This window comes from Lithobates pipiens, unplaced genomic scaffold, assembly GCF_037356315.1.
Source record: "Lithobates pipiens isolate NorthernLeopardFrog02 unplaced genomic scaffold, aLitPip1_a1.2 Scaffold_35, whole genome shotgun sequence".
In the NCBI taxonomy this organism is placed as follows: Eukaryota; Metazoa; Chordata; class Amphibia; order Anura; family Ranidae; genus Lithobates; species Lithobates pipiens.
This window is the reverse complement of record NW_027507811.1, coordinates 4,114,075-4,129,175: the sequence shown is the minus strand read 5'-3', so window position 1 is coordinate 4,129,175 and position 15,101 is coordinate 4,114,075. Positions and strand designations below refer to the sequence as shown.

Below are 15,101 nucleotides of genomic sequence, written 5' to 3'. Positions count from 1 at the left end.
TGCGCCGTGAACGAAAGGTAACATCCCTGACCATGCCTGTTGGACCATGAGTCAAGGGTAATATGAAACTTGCTTCTGACCGCCCTGTCCAACGAGGCCAAAACATTGCCTTCCACATGGCGGTAGAGAGCTAGAATAGCCTTACGTGAAAATAAATTTATTTTCAAACCTGCCACTGTGGTACAGCACATTCCACAAATTCAGGAAAGGGGACAGAGTCTACCAGCTGAAAAGGCAGCAGTTGTAGTGCTAGCAATTTGTCCAAGCTAGCATTTAGACACTGAGCATGTATATGACTGGGACAGTATTTTTTTTATGGTTCAGCAACTGGGGTAGCAAAATTTGCCTGCTGAAATCAACTGGTGGTGTAGTAGATTGGCTGCAAGTACTTGGGACACCTATTGCTCTACCTTCATTCCTCTCAGTGCAGGTTTCTGAGAGGACTGGAGGTATAGTAGGGTTGAGATCCCAGATGAGGAGCAAGGAGAAGTCTGCCTTTTTTTATGATGTGGGTCTTTCAGGTGCTGTTGCCAACGGACTGCATGGCAGGTCATCATATGTCTTGTCAAGCATGTGGTGCCCAAGCCGCTGCTGTTCTGGCCACGCTTTATCCGATTCAGATATAGATTGGAAACAGCAATTATGCAATCTACTGCACGTGTCAAAAAAAAAAAAAAGCCCACACCAATGAACTTTTGGAAGTCAGTGGGGAGTCAGCAGCGCCCTGCACCTATGGAGCTCTGCGGTGTGATGCAATAGGGTTGCTCCCCTTAAGCTGACCCCTGGAGGACATCCTGCCTCGGAATTGTGCCTAACTTTCCTCCTCTCTTCTCTCAGGCACCCAAGTACAGTCAGTGACTTCATCATCCCCTCCTCGTCACTGGAGCAAACTTGGCAGTATGCTGCAGCTGGAGGAACATGACTGCCAGTTTCTTGTCCTTCTGTGGCACCCCCTCTCTCTAAGCTCACGTTATTTCATTCCTAAACCTGGGAATCAACATCGGACCCTTAAAATTGCTGTGTATCCTCCAGCAGCATGTAACCGACACTGTGGTCGAATAATTCTGATGACTCCTCTGTGCATGATGGTGGGGCTATTGAAGGAGTAACTGTGGACAAAGAGCCGGTGGAACAGTCTGCTTTGGCAGCTGCGTTGAAAGGCAAACTAGTATGAGTCTGGGTGACAGAGAATGAGGAGGGCTTAGTTATCCACTCCACCTGTTGTGGCTCATTAACACGCCCAGCAGTAGAAAAAGAGGACAAGCGCGCCCCGCCTGCAGAGGATGCACTGTGTCCACAACCACCACTTTTCAATGTAGACTCAGAGGCTGCTTGAACTCTTTTAGTGGCCTGTGAGCGTCTGCCTCTCCTTGGTGGCCTTCCGGACACAGGGATTTTTTTTCACACCGCACTGTGCTGTATTATATACTGTACACCGCCTGTACTGTATTATATACTGTACACTGCCTGCAGTGTACTATATACTGTACACACTGTATTATATACTGTTGTAAAAATTTTATTAAGATGTATTTAATATGTATTGTCACAGTTTCTCCCAGTGTTAGTTCTACTTGCAGCTCCGGAGCGAACCGGTGTCCTATCACATTGTGTCCCTTATCGGATAGTGTCCGCTGTGTACTACACACAGATTTCGAAAATAGCCGAAGATGAACGGCGCCTGCGCCGTGAGTCCAGGTCCTAGCCCCCACCATCCAAGTGGACATAGAGTTGGAATATAAAGAGCTGAACGCAGCGAGGGCCGTGCCCGAAGCGCGGCGAGCGAAGCGGCCCTCTAATATTTGCAGCCCTATGTCCACTTGGATGGTGGGGCTACCACCTCCACTCTCGGCGCAGGAGCCGTTCATCTTCATCAAGCGCTGCGCCTGTGCAGTACGGAGCGGACACTAGCCGATTGACGGACGCTATATGCCAGAACACCGGTGTCAGGTCACCTTGAGGCCAGGTGACAGATGCACACCGTAGGGATCAGGAGTGCACCGCAAGGTTGTGGACCCTACGGCTGACTGCTGTGGACGGGGGTCAAGGTGATAGGAAGGCAGGGCCGCCAGAACACCAAGATGGATTCCACCGGGGTTAGAGCATAAGATTCCCTGTGGCGCGGAGTCTAAGAGCCAGCAGGTGTTCACCAGAGCCTCGAGTGGTGAGGATGGACTTGGCTGCAACTGACTCCAGGTCGCGACCCCCAGCTCACACCCACAGTAGGCAACAGGAGGATAGGGATGGTGAGGGACAAAGCCAAGGTCGGGGCCACAAGCAGACAGGAATAGTCAGGGACACGCCAAAAGGTCAGGATCACAGGCAAACAGGGATAGTCAAGGACACGCCAAAGTCGGTAACGGAACAACAGCAGAGCACACGGCAGGTAACAGGAAGCTAACACACAAAGGTTGATCAGCAGGATTGGCCTGCAGTGCACAGGTTAATATAGAGTCCTCTGATAGGAGCTAGGGTGGAGCCATGCCAGAGGATGGATTACAAAAGCAGTCAGGTGAGGGTCGGCTGGTCTCTAGAGATGAACACATGAAAACAGGTAAGCAGACAACTCTATTGCATAACCATGACAACCGGCACCGTTGAAGGGCCTTTGGTAGTGAAAACCTTCCTCTTGGATGTGGAGAGGTGTTCGCCTGCAAAGATATGTCCACCAGCGAGGGGCCATGGGTTATGCGCAGATTTGTTAGACTGGTGGGGATATGCTCGCTCTGCAAAGACATTATCGGTTTGATACCGATCTGCTTTTGTGATGGGATGTACGCTCATGTCTTTCTGTGTTTCTGATCACCACGTAGAGGGGCCATGAGCGTGTCCCTGCAGATAGCTTTGCATCCATAGGAACGATAGTACAATCCGGCTATGCATTGCTCTCTGAACAAATTCCTCCAACAGCTCTCCCTGCTGATTGGATAGTGTACCCCGCCTGGAATGCAAAAGGGGGGGGGGATTGTCCCGAGTATTTACCTCAATAAAGAGGTTTGTGGCTGGAAGTGGTAGAGAAGATCTGATATTTATATTTAGACTGGAAGGAAGCGGTATATGACGAAAGCACTCAAGTGGAGTGTGGGACGTTTCATTACAAAGGTGAAGGTCGCCTTCATTTCCTGGCAGGAGTTCTGTAAGGAGGTCTGAAATTTAAGTGCAGGTGGGAGAACCATCATAGACCAAAAGCCCCCTCCCTACCTTAGAGTCCCCCTGAGCCCTATAGCCTCCTCTTCCCTTAGAGCCCTGCAGCCCACCTATCCTATCAATGGCCTGGAGCCAGTCAACTCCACTACCCCCTCAGGGGCCCCAAAGTCCTTTAGCCTCAGTACCCCTTGAGATGTTGCTCAGCTACTCTACATCCCTCAGAATTTCTATCCCTCTGACACCAATGATGGAACAGATTCTTCATGGCAGGCTGGGGGATGTTTTCTTACTCCTGACCAGCAATGTAAGGAGCTCTATGCTCCATACTCCTGACCCCGCCACTCCATCATTGTGTTGGCTGCATGGTGTAATGATTGCCCTGAGCAGCAGTACTAGGCAATAGCATTTTTTTTTTTTTAACAACGAGTACTTTTTTCAAGTAGTAACCGACACCAATTACAGATACCTATAGCTTAAGAAGAGTAGGTAGAGGGGTGGTTTGGGTGGTGGGTGAGGGCAGGGTGGGAGGGGGAGTAGAGGGGTAAGTGAGGGCAGGGTAGCTGAGGGAGGGGTGAAATAGGGATTGTGGGGTGGGAGAGTTGGGATGAAAAAGGCTGTGATCGCTGGGGGGGGGGGGGGGGGGAGGGGGATGGAGATGGGAAGGTCATTGGGAGACATTAGGGCAGAGGTGATAGCTGATGGAGGAAGGAGGACAAAACACAGGGAGGGCACAGCACAGAAGGGCAACGTACAGGGGGTTAGGAGGGCACAGCACAGGAGGGCATAGTACAGGGTGGGTAGAAGGACACAGTATGGGGGGATAGGAGGGCAAAGTACAGGGGATAGGAGGGCACAGTAACGGGTGTAGGAGGACACATTACAGGGTGGGTAGGAGGGCACATTACAGGGCGCTAGGTGGGCACAGTACAGGGGGTTGGGAATGTTTTTTTCCTCCTGTCCAGCAATCTAAGAGGCTCTATGCTCCATACTCCTGACCCCTGCACTCCATCATTGTGTTGGCTGAATAGTGTAATGATTGCCCATGGGGAGACACCGATAGCGTTTTTTTAACACCAATTATGAGTATCAATACTTTTTTCAAGTACTCGCCAATACCAATTACAGATACAGTACCTATCACCTAGGAAGAGTAGACCCCTCCCCAATAACCCCCCCGGGGGCATGATCGGGGCATGATCTGAGCTACTTGTGCTGGAGGAATGTCTACTGCTCCGATCCCCGCCGGCTCTCCTCTCCACACCCTATGATTGGAGCACTACAGATCCCGCTCACATAGGCAGTGCCCAGGTTGGCCCGTGCATTAAGATGGCCCTGGGCTGGAGGAGGGGGCGTTCCACTTCCAAGGTGACGTCACTTCCTGCATCGGATTCGGGTATCGGAGCATTTTCGTGAGTGCCGATACTCTCACAAACGCGCCTAGTATCGGCCCCTGATACCAGTATGTCCATTTTTTAGCTGTGTAGTCAGGATGGTCATTGTCTTGTCTATTTATGGTCAGTGCTGTTTGTTTATAGAACCAAATTACTAGAATTCATCTCCAATATGAAGAGAATGTTCCGGCCCCGTAAGTGGGGGGAATGTTCTGCCCCTGAAGGGGGTAATCTAGTTTTCCACACTATATATGTGTGTATCATCATCTGCTGGAGATAAAAGACATCACAGTGACTATGGAGGAAGAGGACGGACATGACGGGGGGGTTACTGGGTGTAAATAGAAAATAAGATCTTATTACCTCCTCTACTGCCACTTCCAACAATGACTTCCTCCCGACTCACCTCTCACCCAGAACTTCCTGTCGGTACCTGACATCACTTCCTGTCTTCCATAGAGACTTCCTGTCTGGCTAGAAGTGAGATCACCACCTTGTGGAGCTCAGAGGAACTGCACCCCCCGAGAAACATCTCGTAGTATGAACACGGCCTTGTGCTGTGTGTGTATGTACTGTATATCTGTATCGATGGGGGTCATCATCTCCACTCCCTCCAAGGGGGACATATATGTAAAAATACATTTATTTTTAATTGGCAATTAAATTTTAGAGTGAGTTCTCACCACAAAGTACGATGGCCAGAATAGGTAACATCTGTTATTGAGCGGGAGAAGGTGCTCGCTGTGTTATCATTCAGGGAATGTTTAGAACTCAATGAATGTCACATCTGCCGCCTGACAGCCAGAATTCTTTTCTTCACACATCACCTCTCTAATATAGCATGTTAAAGTAATAATCCAATGTGTGTCCTCGTGGAAGTCCGGAGCTTACTTTATTTTTTATTGAAGAGCAACTTCATTCCAGTGAGAAGAAGACAGACAAATGGAGGGGAACATGGTATCCTCAGAAAGGTGAAAGGTGGACACCACTTATGGAAGTATGGATCTATGGAAGGACGGATGGGCTGTAAGTCAATCACGTTCTTGAGAAGAATAAGAAAAGGTGATTGGCCACCAACTCAGATACCTTCTCAGGTTGAGACAACAGGAACAAGGAAGGTTGCCTTCTGTGCTGAGGTCATAGAAGGAACCTTGGGCAATGGTTTGAAGAAAGGATACTGAAGTGTTGATAATACATAGAGCCACGGGACAACGGGACTGATGTAACAGTGTACTGGCTTGACACTGGTACAGATATTACTGGCTACACTGGTCACATGGTACTGGTGTGACGGTGATCAGGAACTGGTATATCAGTGACACTGGTACAGATATTACTGGCTGCACTGGTCACATGGTACTGCTGTGACGGTGATCAGGAACTGGTATATGAGTGACACTGGTACAGATATTACTGGCTGCACTGGTCACATGGTACTGCTGTGACGGTGATCAGGTACTGGTATATCAGTGGCACTGGTACAGATATTACTGGCTGCACTGGTCACATGGTACTGGTGTGACGGTGATCAGGTACTGGTATGTCAGTGACACTGGTACAGATATTACTGGCTGCACTGGTCACATGGTACTGCTGTGACGGTGATCAGGAACTGGTATATGAGTGACACTGGTACAGATATTACTGGCTGCACTGGTCACATGGTACTGCTGTGACGGTGATCAGGTACTGGTATATCAGTGGCACTGGTACAGATATTACTGGCTGCACTGGTCACATGGTATTGGTGTGATGGTGATCAGGTACTGGTATGTCAGTGACACTGGTACAGATATTACTGGCTGCACTGGTCACATGGTACTGGTGTGACGGTGATCAGGTACTGGTATGTCAGTGACACTGGTACAGGTGTTGATGGGGCCCTGTACCCTGATCTGTGATCACAGAGTCCAAGAGACACAACGATCACAGGTGACACCGCTACATGCCCCGAAGAGGTACAGTGGAAGGATGTATGGGTATGTTCCCCTAAACATACCGTATATGTATAATGGCTGGGTGGGAGGTTGTTAAATAAACATCTCCTGACACTTAGGGGTCTAATCAGATGGTGCCCACCTCATCTGGCTCCCCAGTGTCCTCTCTCCCCAGGGTCCTCCCTCCACCTCCCTAGGTGTGTCCAGTGTCCACCAGACATTCTTCAGCCCCCCGTGTTCCCCGGGTTAGGCTAGAGGGGAAGTCAGTGGCCATGCCCCCTAGGCAGCTGCCTAGTTCGCCTAGTGGGAGCGTAGGACCTGTACGTTCCCCTAAATAGACAAAGCTCCCCTCCAACTGTATATGTATAATGGCTGGGCGGGAGGGGGTTAAATAAACATCTCCTGACACTTAGGGGTCTATTCAGCAATAATTTGCACAGAAATTTGCCCGGGTAAAGGGCATGTACATTCCTTCTCTGGGTTATCGGGGGAAAAAATTAATGTTATTATATATTATTTACTGAGCTTTTCATATGTTTTCCATTGATTTAAAATGGAAAATACCACATTTGGCCACTAGTTGGCCCTAATCCCCAATACTTAGCGCCACCTAATGACCAAATGTAGAATTGTCCTTTCTAAATCAATGGTCGGTATAATATTGTTGGCTTCATTAACTCACGTTCTTCGATGTCTTCTGTACTCATAAGTGTATGATCTCAGTTATTTGTATGAAATCACGTCTGATGGAGGAAACTAAGGGGTCTATTTTATAGAATATTAGTTGATGATTGTGACAAACATTTGCCCAGCCGTGAAAAATTCTGTCCATTTTATAATGAACACAGTGATTTCCTATGACCCTCAGCGCCATCTAGTGTTTATAATGCAGTTTTTTTTTCTGAAAGACTTTCATCAGTAAAACTAGTGCAACACCGCATTATGGCCACAAAATGGAGCCAATGATCATAGGAAATCATCATAAGAAATAAAATATGGACAAAATTCATCACAGTTGGGTGAATGTGCATCATATTTCTTCAAGGAATTTTAAAAAACAGACCTGTAAGTGTTTGTGAAATCTTCCACCACAAAATGTACTCAGCCAATGAGAGGTAATCACTCCCTTTTTATTTTAAAAGGCCTAGAGGACCGTCGTTTAAGTGGTGGGGTTAACGCGTTTCGTCCTGAAGGACGGCTTGAGAAAACAGACCTCTTGGAAGAGTTTACACCACAAAATGTACTCAGCCAATGAAAGGTAGTGACTCCATTTTTATTTTTCTCCAGCTATCAATGACCGACACGGTACAACACTTCATCCATGTCTTTGGTGATCTCTGATCTCCTTATCAACTGTTTCTTCCATGATGAAGATCAGCCATGGAGTATATCTGAGGTGTATATCAGGGGGTGCTTCTTCCCCACATGTCCAGCAACATTCATATACAAGACATTTCCCGCACTCACTAATACACCTCCAGGGTTGTGTGGGACCCCCTGATGTACAGGAAGACAGGACTTCAGTGAGGAACATTTCCCTCACTCAGAACAGGAAAATGACTTCTCCCCCATGTCCAATCTCAGAAGACTGTAAACAGAGGACTTCTGTGGGTTCCAATCAGAACTGGAAAGTGGATTTACCTCCGTGTTGCGATCTCTGATGTGAGTTAAGACCGGACTTCTGTGAAAAACATTTCCCGCACTCAGGACAGGAATATGGTTTCTCCCCTGTGTGAGACCTCTGATGTGTGTTAAGACTGGACTTCTCTGAAAAACATTTCCCGCACTCAGGACAGGAATATGGTTTCTCCCCCGTGTGAGATCTCTGATGTGAGTTAAGACTGGACTTTTGTGAAAAACATTTCCCGCACACAGAACAGGAATACGGCTTCTCACCCTTGTGCAATCTCTGATGCGTGTAAAGACTGGACATTTGTGAAAAACATTTCCCGCACTCAGAACAGGAATACGGCGTCTCCCCCGTGTGAGATCTCTGATGTGAGATAAGAATGGAATTGCGTGAAAAACATTTCCCGCACTCAGGACAGTAAAACGGCTTTTCACCTGTGTGAGATCTCTGATGTGAGATAAGACTGGAATTGTGCGAAAAACATTTCCCGCACTCTGGACAGGAAAATGGCTTTTCCCCCGTGTGAGATCTCTGATGGGTGTAAAGGGTGGACTTCAGTGAAAAACATTTCCCACACTCAGGACAGGAGTATGGCTTCTCACCCTTGTGCAATCTCTGATGTGAGTTAAGACTGGATTTTTGTGTAAAACATTTCCCGCACTCAGGACAGGAATGCGTTTTTTCTCCTGTGTGAGATCTTTTATGCACATCAAGATTGCTTTTCAAATGGAAACACTTCCCGCACTCAGTACAGGAAAGCCGCTTCTCAACTGTGTGAGATCTTTTATGCTCATCAAGATTAAATTTAAAATAGAAACTCTTCCCGCACTCAGAACAGGGAAACGTCTTATGTGTTGGAAGGATGGCACCGTCCCGCACAGTCTGAGGTTTCTCAGGATAAGAGGAATACGATGGTCCGGCACCGTCCCGCACAGTCTGAGGTTCCTCGGGATAAGAGGAATACGATGGTCCGGCACCGTCCCGCACAGTCTGAGGTTCCTCGGGATAAGAGGAATACGATGGTCCGGCACCGTCCCGCACAGTCTGAGGTTCCTCAGGATAAGAGGAATACGATGATCCGGCACCGTCCCGCACAGTCTGAGGTTCCTCAGGATAAGAGGAATACGATGGTCCGGCACCGTCCCGCACAGTCTGAGGTTCCTCGGGATAAGAGGAATACGATGGTCCGGCACCGTCCCGCACAGTCTGAGGTTCCTCGGGATAAGAGGAATACGATGGTCCGGCACCGTCCCGCACAGTCTGAGGTTCCTCAGGATAAGAGGAATACGATGATCCGGCACCGTCCCGCACAGTCTGAGGTTCCTCGGGATAAGAGGAATACGATGGTCCGGCACCGTCCCGCACAGTCTGAGGTTCCTCGGGATAAGAGGAATACGATGGTCCATCTACACTGTGTGGTGCCGGATGGACATTTGAGGTAGTCGGGTTTTCTCCTGGACTATACTGTGTGATGTCCTCATCTTCTACTTTACAGTCTGGAGACAAAGTGAGACAATCCTCTGAGGTTTTCCTCATCTCCCGTCCATCTACTAAAATAGAAATACAAAGATTATCGGAGAGAAATCCAGGAATACAGGACGGGGAACACAGCTCAGGAAAGTGACCAGGGGATTACAGGCTGATATCACCCAGCCCCCGCCCTACTCTGGACCAATCAGTGAGCAGTATGGGTGGAGGAATGGATTTAGTGTTAATGACCCACCTGTGCTGATCTCTGTAGGAGTGTCCTCCTCTATAAATGTCCCCGTTATTCCATCCTCCTCCATAGACTGCTGATCATCCCTCACATACCTCTCTTCTTCTTCTGATTTCACCTCAAATTCTATATCCATTGGATCTCCACTCTAAACCAAGAAAATGAGAGAGAAAATATCATCTGTAAGATAGAAGATTTATTATTGTGACATCACATAGAAAATCCACACATTGTCTCCATGAGTCTGTGTCTTATAATCTCCACCCCACCAACCTTGCAATATTGAGGGATGGTGTGACCTTCCTGTGTGGAATCCCGGGAATACAGAGGACGGGGACATCTCTCTGGTGGGTTCCCATTACTGGATCCATCTGTAGGAAACACACACACTGACTGAATACATTGTTTCTATGTGTTTATCAGATGATGGGGGATCTAGGTGGAGCCTCCGTACTTCTCTCTCCTTTACAATAAAGTCTCCTCTTACCCGGTGATGTGAGGGGCGGCTGATTGGCCATCATGACGTCCTTGTAGAGATCCTTGTGTCCTTCTAAATACTCCCACTCCTCCATGGAGAAATAGACAGTGACATCCTGACACCTTATAGGAACCTGACACACACAATGATACAGTCACCATCCAGACACATCCCTTGTCTGTTACTGGATAATGTCCCACAATTCCCAGAATCCTCCTCACCTCTCCTGTCAGCAGATGGACCATCATGGTGGTCAGTTCCAGGATCTTCTGCTCTTTGTTCCTCTCAGGTATGGGAGGAGGAGGGGGAGGCACCATGGTGGGGCTCTGGGTCCTGCTCCATCCTCCTGAGATTGGCTCCCCACTAGACTTCTTCACTACAACATAATCCTACAGATCAGGAGAAAGATAAACCGACATCAATCATCTGACATTATTTAAAAGTCTACAGTAAGAACATGGACTATTGACCAGACTAGACAATGGGTGATGTCATGTGACCTCCCAGAATCCTCCTCACCTCTCCGGTCAGGTCTGTGTTTTATTAATAGAGATAAGAGTGATGTCATGTGACCTCCCAGAATCCTCCTCACCTCTCCGGTCAGGTCTGTGTTTTATTAATAGAGATAAGAGTGATGTCATGTGACCTCCCAGAATCCTCCTCACCTCTCCGGTCAGGTCTGTGTTTTATTAATAGAGATAAGTGATGTCATGTGACCTCCCAGAATCCTCCTCACCTCTCCGGTCAGGTCTGTGTTTTATTAATAGAGATAAGAGTGATGTCATGTGACCTCCCAGAATCCTCCTCACCTCTCCGGTCAGGTCTGTGTTTTATTAATAGAGATAAGTGATGTCATGTGACCTCCCAGAATCCTCCTCACCTCTCCAGTCAGGTCTGTGTTTTATTAATAGAGATAAGAGTGATGTCATGTGACCTCCCAGAATCCTCCTCACCTCTCCGGTCAGCAGGTAGATGATCTCCAGGGTGAGGTTTAGTATCTTCTCAGTCATGTGACTCCGGTCCTCCTCCATCCTCATTGGTGCCGTCATTTGACCTATACAGGTCTCCTTGTAGACGGATAGCTTTGGGAAATTAATGTAAGAATTATTAGGATTGTATTGGTCACACGATAATAAGATGTAGGGGGAGGGGGGTTTATGTGCTTGGGTGTAAATTATTTTTTTATCTTTTTTTCTTTTGCTTATTTTTTTTCCCATTACATACGGGACAAAAAGTCCTCCATGTGATGATTTTTGCAATCAGGATAAATGCGGAGGGCGTGCATGGGCTGTGTGGAGTATTCGGGGCGGTAGCCCAGGCGCCAGGATGCAATATTTTGTCGCCATGGCGGCCTAGCACCTGGGGTTTGTTGAGCCTGGTTTAGTGTTTGTAACATCTTAGAGGATCCAGGACTAGGGATGGACGGAACGACCCCCAGTTCGGTTTGCACCAGAACTTTCGAACATTGGTGAAAGTTCGCAACCGAATACCGAACCCCATTGAAGTCTATGGGACCCAAACTGGAAAGATCAAAAGGCACAAATCCAACAAGGCAGGATGTCCTCTGGGGGGGAGCTTAAGGGCAGCCACCCTACTGCATCACACCGCAGAGCTCCGGAGGTGCAGGGCGCTGCTGACTACTGGCTGATTTTGAGAAGTTCCTTAGTGTGGGCCTTTTTTGACACGTGTGCAGCAGATCGCACAGTTGCTGTTTGCTACCTGTCTGAAGCGGATAAAGCACAGCCAGAACTGCAGCCACTTCGGCACCACATGCTTGACCAGTCACATGACGACCTTCCATGCAGTCCGTTGACAACAGCACTTGAAAGACCCACATCAAAGAAATAGGCAGACTTTTCCTTGCTCCTCATCTGGGATCTCCAACCCCACTATACCTCCAGTCCTCTCAGAAACCTGCACTGAGAGGAATGAAGGTATAGCAATAGGTGTCCCAAGTACTTGCAGCCAATCTGCTATCAGTACACTACCATCTGATTTTAGCAGGCAAATTTCCCTACCCCAGTTGTTGAACTGTAAAAAGAAATTTGGTCCCAGACATCCACATGCTCAGTGGCTGAATGCCAGCTTGGCCAAATTGCTAGCACTGCAACTGCTGCCTTTTCAGCTGGTAGAATCTGCCCCCTTTCGTGAATTTGTGGAATGTGCTGTACCTCAGTGGCAGGTTCCAAAATTCCATTTAATTTCTCGGAAGGCGATTCCCGGCTCTCTACCGGCATGTGGAAGGCAATGTTTTGGCCTTGTTGGACAGGCCGATCAGCAGTAAGGTGCATATTACTGCTGACTCATGGTCTATCAGGCATGGGCAGGGACGTTACCTTTCCTTCACTGCGCACTGGTTAAGGATGCAGGACAGGGTTCAGTATTGTTGGAGCTTGTTCCACCACCCCGCCTCCAAAATGCTAGTGGTGATTCTGCCACAGCTTTCTCCTCCCCCCCTCCTCTTCTTCCTCTGTGGCCTCTCCTGCATAATTTGAATCAGTGGTGCTCCGTAAGCGTTCAAGGGCCAATGCAAGCACTCAGGCTAAAAGATGCCATGCAGTGCTTGAGTTGGTCTGCCTAGGGGACAGGAGCCACACTGGGGCAGAGATTCTGTCAGCTCTGCAGGGGCAGACTCAGAGGTGGTTTGACGCCACACCAGCTTCAGCCAGGAATGATTGTATGCGAGAATGGCACCAACCTTCTCTCCGCCCTCCGACAGGGACACTTGATCCATGTCCCATGATGTTCTTCGTCCCATGTCTAACGTAAACCTATCCAGGCTCCATGCGCTAGTTTCCCTACAATGCTATCCATGCATTCTCTACACTATGCAAAACTTTTGGACTCCCTAGAATTGAACTCTTTCGCTACCTGCAAGTGAAAAATTTCTATTTGCCCTTCCTCCAAACGAGATCACCACTAAAACAAATGACACAATTCGAACAAAGCATCTGTAGAGGACTGATATCACTCCTATACCAACATCTTAATGCAATCCCAAATGAAGCACGACCATCTTACACCACAAAATGGGCACTAGACATGGAACGCAGATTGGTCCAGCATATGGCTATCCACCAAATCTTCCTCCCCCGATAGCTTGGCGTTTGAAACCAATTATAAAGTTCTAGTACCAGCGAAAATAGCAAAATTTGTCCCATGATACCTAGGGACCTGCTTTCGGGGCTCCCCCGACTTGGGCACCCACATTCACATACGGTTGCCCAAGAATTCTGGAAAAAAAAAAAATCTTTGCTATGGCCTCCAAATCCTTGGAAACCAATATTCTCCCCAACCCAACCATAGCCCTTTTGAACCTTAAACCAGATGTACTTTATCATGCTCAACTCCGATTACTCATCCACCTTACCCCCGCAGCCAGACAAAACCATATCCAAGATATGGAAATCCCAAACCTTGGTTATGGCTGAAGTCAAACACAGGATGAGCCTTGTCTTCGCCAAAATGGCCACTATTCTCCCCGCCCCAACCATAGCCCTTTTTCGAACCTTAAACCAGATGTACTTTCTCATGTTCCATTCCGATTACTCATCCACCTTACCACCGCAGCCAGACAAAACCATATCCAAGATATGGAAATCCCAAACCTTGGTTATGGCTGAAGTCAAACACAGAATGAGCCTTGTCTTCGCCAAAATGACCACTATTCTCCCCGGCCCAACCATAGCCCTTTTTCGAACCTTAAACCAGATGTACTTTCTCGTGTACCATTCCGATTACTCATCCACCTTACCACCGCAGCCAGACAAAACCATATCCAAGATATGGAAATCCCAAACCTTGGTTATGGCTGAAGTCAAACACGGGATGAGCCTTGTCTTCGCCAAAATGACCACTATTCTCCCCGGCCCAACCATAGCCCTTTGGAACCTTAAACCAGATGTACTTTCTCATGTACCATTACGATTACTCATCCACCTTACCACCGCAGCCAGACAAAACCATCGCCAAGGCATTGAAATCCCAAACCTTGGTTGTGGCTGAAGTAAAACACAGGATGAATAGAGCCCTTGTCTTCGCCAAAATGACCACTCTTGAAACGATAAAATAAAAAAATTTGGCAAAATATGGCAACCATGGGTCAAGCACTGCTTACCGCCTGACTTTGACAAATCTCTGTTATTGCCTTGTTAATACACCTCACCCTATCACTAGTTACTGACCACGAATCGCACTACCGTCATGGGTGACTTTCTACTCCCCTCTCTCTTCTTCATATTTTTGGAGTGGGCAATGGGTAGTGATCCCTACCATGTACAAACCCTCGAGGAACCCTAACCCACCGCACATACCCACACCTGGGCCTTTCACCCCTCTGCTTTTCTAAATCTACCCGCAACCATTTGGCCCACTTACATGGGATATCCGTTCACATCCCAACCGATAGCTTGTTTTAGCAAAGTTGAACCCCTACCAATCCCCCCCAAGTCATGGTCTTCAAAACTCTCTTATCAGACCAATTTTCTACGTGAATGAAGATGGTGGCATAAAGTGCAGACTATTCGTATACTCCCTATACCACACCTCTAACTACTGTTAACCACTTCCCACCCGGCCAATGCGTATATACGGCCGGGTGGGAGCCGCCTGCTCCTGATAGGACGTTTGGGAACGTCATTCAGGAGCAGCGGGATCGCGCGCGCGCGCTCCCGCGCAGCGGCGCGATCCCGATGTGCTCGTGTCACCCGGACACGGCACATCTCAGATCGGCAGGAGGGCTCTGTAATTGGCCCTCCTGATCACATGACGGCCGTGTCCAATCACGGCCGTCATGTGATGT

At 48.2% G+C, this 15,101-nt stretch overlaps 2 protein-coding genes across 2 annotated transcripts in view; both read right to left on the bottom strand.

The window, feature by feature from the left end:
- Window positions 1–10,299, bottom strand: part of LOC143955596 (uncharacterized) — a 464,194-nt gene extending 453,895 nt beyond the window's left edge. The window contains exon 1 of the mRNA XM_077465678.1: window positions 10,096–10,299. The gene's annotated coding sequence lies outside the window, so the exon portion shown is untranslated. The remainder of the gene's footprint in view (window positions 1–10,095) is intronic.
- Window positions 1–15,101, bottom strand: part of LOC143955454 (uncharacterized) — a 30,777-nt gene that overhangs the window by 7,383 nt on the left and 8,293 nt on the right. The window contains exons 4-5 of the mRNA XM_077465498.1: window positions 11,751–11,820; window positions 8,097–9,737 (exon numbers count right to left, since the gene is read on the bottom strand). Coding sequence (XP_077321624.1) covers window positions 8,097–9,737; window positions 11,751–11,820 — 1,711 coding nt within the window. The remainder of the gene's footprint in view (window positions 1–8,096; window positions 9,738–11,750; window positions 11,821–15,101) is intronic.